This window comes from Bactrocera neohumeralis, chromosome 5 (genome assembly GCF_024586455.1).
Source record: "Bactrocera neohumeralis isolate Rockhampton chromosome 5, APGP_CSIRO_Bneo_wtdbg2-racon-allhic-juicebox.fasta_v2, whole genome shotgun sequence".
NCBI classification, from domain to species: domain Eukaryota; kingdom Metazoa; phylum Arthropoda; class Insecta; order Diptera; family Tephritidae; genus Bactrocera; species Bactrocera neohumeralis.
The window spans coordinates 58,824,163-58,831,758 of record NC_065922.1 but is presented as its reverse complement, the minus strand read 5'-3'; the positions used below and the strand labels follow the sequence as shown (position 1 = coordinate 58,831,758).

The following is a 7,596-nucleotide window of genomic DNA, read 5'->3' as shown; positions in this document are numbered from 1 at the left end:
AATTTTTCCCGCCAAATGATAGCGCTTTGACATTTCTTTTGTGTGTTTCAGAAGAAAAGACTTGTTTTGTGCCTGCTTATCATATTCTTACATTTTAATAGTTTTTCGAAAAATAAATGGTGAGAATCTATTAGAATATAGTTTCGTTTGATGTGTAATTCCGAGTGTTTGTATTGTTCCTCGATTCCAGAATTGCAAAGTGGCACGTTCAAAGAAAACAACAATGAGGAATATTGAAGATATTTTAGAGTATTGGAGCGATGACGAAAATCCGGTTCAGTGTGTCAACGTACTCCCACCCAATGTACATGAACTATCCGATGAAGAATTAATCGACGAGAATACCATCGCAATTAATGAAGATCAAACTGCTTTGACTGAGATGCTATTTGTAAATTGAGAGAGAGCGAAACATTCATATGGATATTGCTTATGAAGAGGTTGTGGAAACTCAACGGGAGGCTTTGCCATCAACGTCCAAATCGGATGCTGAATCGACTGGTCCACCTCAAAAGAAACCGAGAGTCAGCTACAAGCCAGTGAGTTCATTTGGAACTCCAAAATGGTCCAGGAACAAAGGAAAGGAGGAGTTTCATTACGATATATCGCCTCAGGAAGCTCCGTTGACCGATATGCAGAAAGATGTGTGTGAGTTACTAAAGGATCTGTCACCAATACAATTATTCTCAAAGTTTTATGATGGGGAGGTGTTGGATTATATCATAACTGAGACTAACCGATTTGCGGCCCAGAACAACGCTGGTTTTCATTTGGACGTGGTTATATTGAAAAGATTTTTGGGGATTTTACTGATATCGGGCTACCACACTTTGCCTTCAATTGAGGATTATTGGTCTTCGCAGCTGTCATTGGGAATTGCAATAGTACAACAGGCAAGAGCTACGTTCATGCATGTGAAGAGATACATTCATTTTGCGAATAATGATGAATTAGATGTTAATGATAAGATGGCCAAGGTACTATGTATAAATTATTACACTATCGTTATTCAAGTTTCCTTATTTATATTTTAATGATTTCAGCTTAGTCGATTCTTTGACATCATAAACAGAAAGTTCAAACAGTTTGGCATTTGGTCAGAGTTTTTGTCTATAGACGAGCAGATGGTGCCTTATTTCGGCCGTCACAGTTGCAAAATGTTTATTCTGGGAAAGCCGATTCGTTTTGGATATAAACTTTGGTGCCTCTGTTCGTCAACGGACTATTTGTTTAGTTTTATACCATACTGTGGACAATCCGATGAATACAACAGAGAGCTTGGTCTTGGAGCTGATGTCGTTCTCCGTTTACTCAGCAACGTCGAAGCACCTATGCGTCACGTGGTATTTTTCGACAACTTCTTCACTTCCTATCATCTTCTGTGCCTGTTATCAGCAAAGGGGTTCTGCGCAACTGGAACTGTTCGCTGCAATCGTGTAGCTGGGGAAGCTATAAATATGAAGACCGGTAAAGATCTGCCTCGCGGCGCACGTGATTATATGTACGATTCTAAGAAGCAGATAACCCTTTGTCGCTGGCAAGATAATAAGGAGGTCACCATTGCTACAAACCATGACCAGATTCTGCCACTCTACCCTGTTCGGCATTGGCAAAAGGCAACTAAAGCTTCTAAGAAGAGCCTGGGAGAAAATGGGAAATTTGTCAACGTGGATCAAACTGCTGTGCTTCACAATTATAACAAAGGAATGGGTGGCGTTGATCTCCACGACAATGCCATTCAAAATTATCGAGTAAACATCCGTGGAAAGAGATGGTACTGGCCACTTTGGATAAACACCGTAAATTCTTCCACTGTGAATGCAAGGAAATTGCATTGTCTGGTCGCGAAATATAAGAATGAGAAGCCAATGAGCCAAAAACAATTCAAGTCGTCAGTCACTGAGTCTCTTTTGTTGACCGATGAAAAAGAAGCATTGGAGGTGGATGAAGATCTGGAGTTCCAAAGACCACGCAACTTACCAAATCTGGTTGGTGAATACCTCATCGTCCATCAACCTCAAGGGAAATGTCGTCGATGTCAATTGAAAGACTGTGGAAAACCAACAGTTTGGATGTGTGAAAAATGTGCCAAGCATATGCACTCGAAGTGTTTCAAAGATTTCCATGAAATACTATCTAAATAATCAAAAATAGCCAATATTCAATAAACATTTGTTTTTACTGAAATAAGTTTGTCTATTCATTTATATTACGATATGTTGTTATATTACGATATGTTGTATGTGATGACCGCCACTGTTCGATTAATCGAACATCCATTTTGAGTAATACCTGTGCCATCCATGTTTTGTCAGGTGTTGATTTTTTTATTGTAAAATAATATTTGGTTCTTTTCCTATAAGACCTCATGTTTATTTTTTTAGTTTTATTTATTTACATATTTTTAATATAATTTACAAAAAAGGTCTACCGGCAAGGCATTTTTCAACCCCTCCCCCAATCAAATTAAGGGGGAGTTGGGGGTTGCTAAATATAATTTGCAAATAGCCAAAATATCAAAGCAATATATGATACTCACTATCGTCCTGATATCATTTACCTTCACAGCTAAAACAATTATTCAAAATAGACAACTTTGCTGTTCAATTAATCGAACACCAATTGGAAATGGGTTAAATAATAAAATAATCTAGGCAATAGCTAATATTACCTCAAGTACTTCTACCTACACCTAACAACCAGGCTGGATCATTATTTATAGTTGTTGTACCGTTGGTCATACAGCTTGAGGACGTAACCCAGAGTGTTCGTCTCTCAGAGTATGTTCCACATATGTGAGCCTATTTTGAGTAGTAAACGTCTTCACTTCCAATTTACGCAAAGTTGGTCAATTTGGTTGACAGGTCCATATATGTATACTATAATATATGGATTTCCTTGTGAAAGAAGGTGGAACCGCTAATAAAGAACTTAGAAGTCTAACACAACTTGATGTTAGCTTCCTGCTTTGGTTGTGGTATGAATCGCAGCCAAGAATACCAATATTCTGCTCTTTACCGGATATTTGTGTTTCCAATTCTCGCATGAGGAAAGTTATGTCGTCTTGACGCCGCATCGTGAAATAATGTGTTTTGAAATGAAAAGAAAGTTAAATTTATCATTTTTTTGTTTTTCAATGTAACGCAGCTTGATAAACAACATTTTTGGTTTCTGTTCCCATGTACAGAAAATTGGTTTACCAACTCGTGAGCACGCCACGTATATCTGACCGTGTGAAAAACATAGCATTTCCAAATTTATGCCACACACTATGCGACTATCCTTTTGTCCTGTTGATTGTCATCTCAAATGCAATTTTCACTGGAAACGGAATACGTTTGAACTGAAATGGCAAATCGTTAGAACTCAAAGGAATTCGTAGAATCAAGCATTCTGCCCCCTTGTATTCGATAGGTGCGTCACAATCAGTCGGGTTCCATTACACAGTTTCGGGGCATGATGATTGCGAAACATAATAACGACCGATCCTACTTTGAGACGCAAATGATGCGGTGGCATACCAAGCCTGTCCAAAGAATTTAGAAATACCACTGGATAATTCACGGCGTCGTCTTCATTGTCAAGACGATCGATCGATTTGTATGAGCGCAAGTCTCCCGGAATTTGACTTTGAATCTTCCAGTTTAAGTCAACAACATCGGTATTTTTGGCAGCTAACATTGCGCGTGCACTTAAGGAATCGTAGTTACGATAATTTGGCCAATGTCCGAACATTTGTGATGAGTTCATCTTTCGTGAATTGATAAAGGGAAGATGGAATTGATATCGAACCACCGGAAGTATCAACCGAAATTGTACCATTTCCAATTTTTAGCGAAGGCGATGTAAAATGTCTTCGGCAATGTCATTTTTGTTCGTATCCCATAATTGACGCGGATTTGAAGGCTGATATGTCGAAATGATTATCGCGAAAAGTGTGCGAACTTCATTTTCATTCCAGTGATTAACGTGTTCCAGCAATTGTAATTGCTGGCTTACTTCTCCAAAACTTGCACACACCGTACCATTCACAGTAAGCAATGACTCAAATAAAGTTGAACCGCGTACATTAATCAATAGCAACCGAAGGTAGAAGCAATCGTCGTTTTTCGGGTGGATTGTGTAAATTCGTCCTAATGCATTAGTTGAGAACACATCTGGATGTCAATCTACTGGTTGGCCTTGCTTTCTGCGCAACTATTTCTTCGACGATGCATTCCATGTATAATATCAGGGTATTTCCGAATAGAGCAATGTTCTCGCAAACGGATCACTGACGAAAGTTGAGAAAAAACTCGTCAATGTTAATTTTGTTGCTGGCGGTGTTTCCACTGGCTGTACTGTATTCTTTGGGTTGAAATACACTCTTTGGCCATTCTCCAAATTAACTGCGAGACGCACAACAGTCGGAAAACGTTCATGAATTGCAAAAGTAAATATCCTACAAAGCGCTTTATTGCAGTTCACGTATCGACCGTATCGTTCAAGACCAATAATCGCCATGTTGCTTCCTTTGGTGACGTACTTACAAACGTATTTTATCGATTTCACCAAACTGCAATATTAAACATTGATATGAGTTTTGAATGTGAATTAGACAATAATGGTGAATATAGTACGATCCATGTGTTGTCAACTTCGATATTAACTCTTGTAAGTTGATTGCTGAATGTTCTGTTATCTGGTGAGCGACGCCGATAGAGTTGATATCCATCATTTCCAGTTTGTGTTTCCGAAAGAAAAGCACGTGGATAGTGTTTCATGCATTTATTGTCAGACATACAAACCGAAAAGATGAACCATATTGGTTTCCACCACTTCGTATAATACTGGATCTTTCTCTACATCAGGAATTTCCGCAGAAATGATTTCATCAATTTGATCTGGTGTAACCATCATCAAAAGAAGAATGCGGAAAACCTCTCTTTTGCCACTCAACAAAGTACATACATCTAGCATCCAACAGCACCACATATACGTTGCTTCAAGATAAAGTCAATCAAACATCGTAACTGTTGTTTGAAAAGTCATGCTGTGACATCGTGACGATCGCTTGCTGATTGACCGCGATCCATAATTCCGCACGTTTGTCACCGCATCCTGGAAGTACTTCTTGCCTTGCCTTGCCTTGGGCTGCCATACGTTGATGGCAAAAAGAACGCCGACCGATATTAGGGCGACCTCTTCGTGGCTTTGTAACAAAGTTCAATCTGCAATTGACCTCTTTGTGTGAAACACACGTAAAGTTTTCACTGAATAATTTTCAATAATTTTTCTTTTGAATAGCCGGAATAAAAAAGCAAGCGACCGAAATTGAACGATTCAAATAATTTACAAATCAAAATATTGAAAAACAAAACAAACAAAAATTGAAAAAAAAAAATTTGTACTTTTTGGAATTATCCAATTTTCCGACTTTTCTTCATGAAAAGTATAAGGTATTTTTATTTCTAAACCTTCCTTGATCCACAACGAACAACCTCTGAAAATTTCATCAAGATTGGTTCAGCCGTTCTCTTAGCGTTACTAACAAACAAACATTCATTCGTTTGTATGGGAAAAAGAAAAGGGCTGTTTTTAGGGGTTTTCCGGCAATTATTCGAATTTTTCTCTCCGTAAAAACCATCCTTGAACCTCAACGAACATTTAAAAAAAATTATCAAATTTGGTTCAGTCGTATGAAAGTTATGAGCGTACATACAGTTTGGCGATTCGTCAAATATGAAAGTTCTCCATACAAGAACTTGATACCGATCGTTCAGTTTGTATAGCAGCTATATGTTATAATGGTCCGATATCGGCAGTTCCGACAAATGAGCAGCTTCTTGAACAGAAAATGACGTTTACAAAATTTCAAAACAATATCTTAAACACAGAGCGACTTGTTCGTATATATACAGACATACAGACGGACGGACATGGCTAAATCGATTCAGCTGAACATACTGATCATTTATATATGTACATATATACTTTATAGGGTCTCCGACGCTTCCTTCTGGGTGTTACAAACTTCGTGACAAACTTAATATACCCTGTTCAGGGCATAATAAAATGTACTGAGCATTCATACAATTTGCTTTATACTACTCGTATAAATTTTGCGTTGCTTATACGACATCGTGTACTGTTTAAATCCGAAATACATTTGATGTATGACAATAATTTCGTAAACCTTTTAAAATAATGTATTTATAGAAAAGGCAAATCAAACTTTTTTCCAGAGCACTAAATTTTGTTATATTTTTTTTTAAATTGCAATTTTATTTGCTTTAAAACATAAGAAAAGTATCATGCATAGACACGGTTTAAAATGGAAATAAGGATCTTGTTTATGTTCAATAATTTTTTTGAGGTTAAAAATTTAATTTTTAGGGGTTTCAGGAACGAAATTATCCTAGGAAATAACAGACGCAATAATGCAGATATAACTACAATATATTATGCGCAAGATTTATGGTGGCGTCTACGAATTTAGATGATGCTAAACGATTGAACTGTATAAATACGGTTGTAAGAATTTATCAATTCAATCAAATCACTGCATATTTTCTAAAATTCTTTACGGCGTTTAACACATTGTAGAAAACGACGGTAACTGCGGCCAATTGCTGCTATGTATCACCTGAGATGTGCCTATGTAACATCATGTGAGAAAGGTGCTGATATTTAGAGCGTACTTGCTTCTCAACACTTGATTGCTTTTATGTGTGCCACCATACTGGTGATTTTCACAACTTTTTAACTTAAGCGTTCTATTTTCTATTCAATTTTCTTGCCAGCGAATACAATTTTCAATGAGGTTCTTAAAAGTCAGTGCATTAGGCGCTCAGCTACTGCATAACTTTCCATCGCAGTCTTCCTGTTAAATTCCTTATATACTACTAACTATACCCGCATTAATGCCAAATAATCTGAAAACATGTTTTACTTCGCATTAATTTCATCTCAATGCATAGATGTTGCAGCTGTGACTAAGGACAAGGCACTTGTAGGTATATGCCTGCTGTTGTTACCTTTCCATGTTCGTGTTAAGCACACCACTTGGCAGCTTCGGCTGCTAAACGGTTTGCCTGTCCATTATGCCATCTCCATTGCGAAAGTAGTTGACGTCACTGCTGCTGCGTCAATTTTTAGGTTACTGACAAATGCTTTAAATGATCCTTGATACGTGCAACACGCAACAGCTGACTATGTTTGCCATAAAAGTAGCAGCGTTTGCGCGTAGTTCACTCTTTGTCTACCTTACAAAAATATACGACGAGCACAGTCCTTTCTTTGGATACTGAAGACTACTTGGTTAGCGTCACTCTGTAAGAGTTTGTGGCAACTTTAGTTTGTGGAATGCAGCTTATACGCCCAGCACAGAATGGAGAGCAAATATGATAAGGTGACTATAATAAATATCTTATTAAGAAACTGGTTTTTATTTGTGTTTTTTTTTATTTCAACTTTTTTATTGCATTTTCGCTCTGAACGGTATTAGGGCAAGCTACAATTGGGGAAGTGTCCAATGCAAAAAACAAGAGAACTGTCTGATTTTACCAAAAACGTATTTCGTGCGTATTTCTTGAAGTTAAATTATAAGTCAATCGA

General features: G+C 37.5%; 1 protein-coding gene across 1 annotated transcript; it reads left to right on the top strand.

The window, feature by feature from the left end:
- The first annotated feature begins 419 nt into the window (after positions 1-419).
- On the top strand, positions 420-6,654 carry LOC126759325 (piggyBac transposable element-derived protein 3-like). Its single transcript, XM_050474059.1, has 3 exons — positions 420-977; positions 1,044-1,988; positions 6,586-6,654. Exons 1-3 carry the CDS (start codon positions 420-422, stop codon positions 6,652-6,654), a joined length of 1,572 nt encoding a protein of 523 aa, XP_050330016.1.
- The last annotated feature ends 942 nt before the right edge of the window (positions 6,655-7,596 follow it).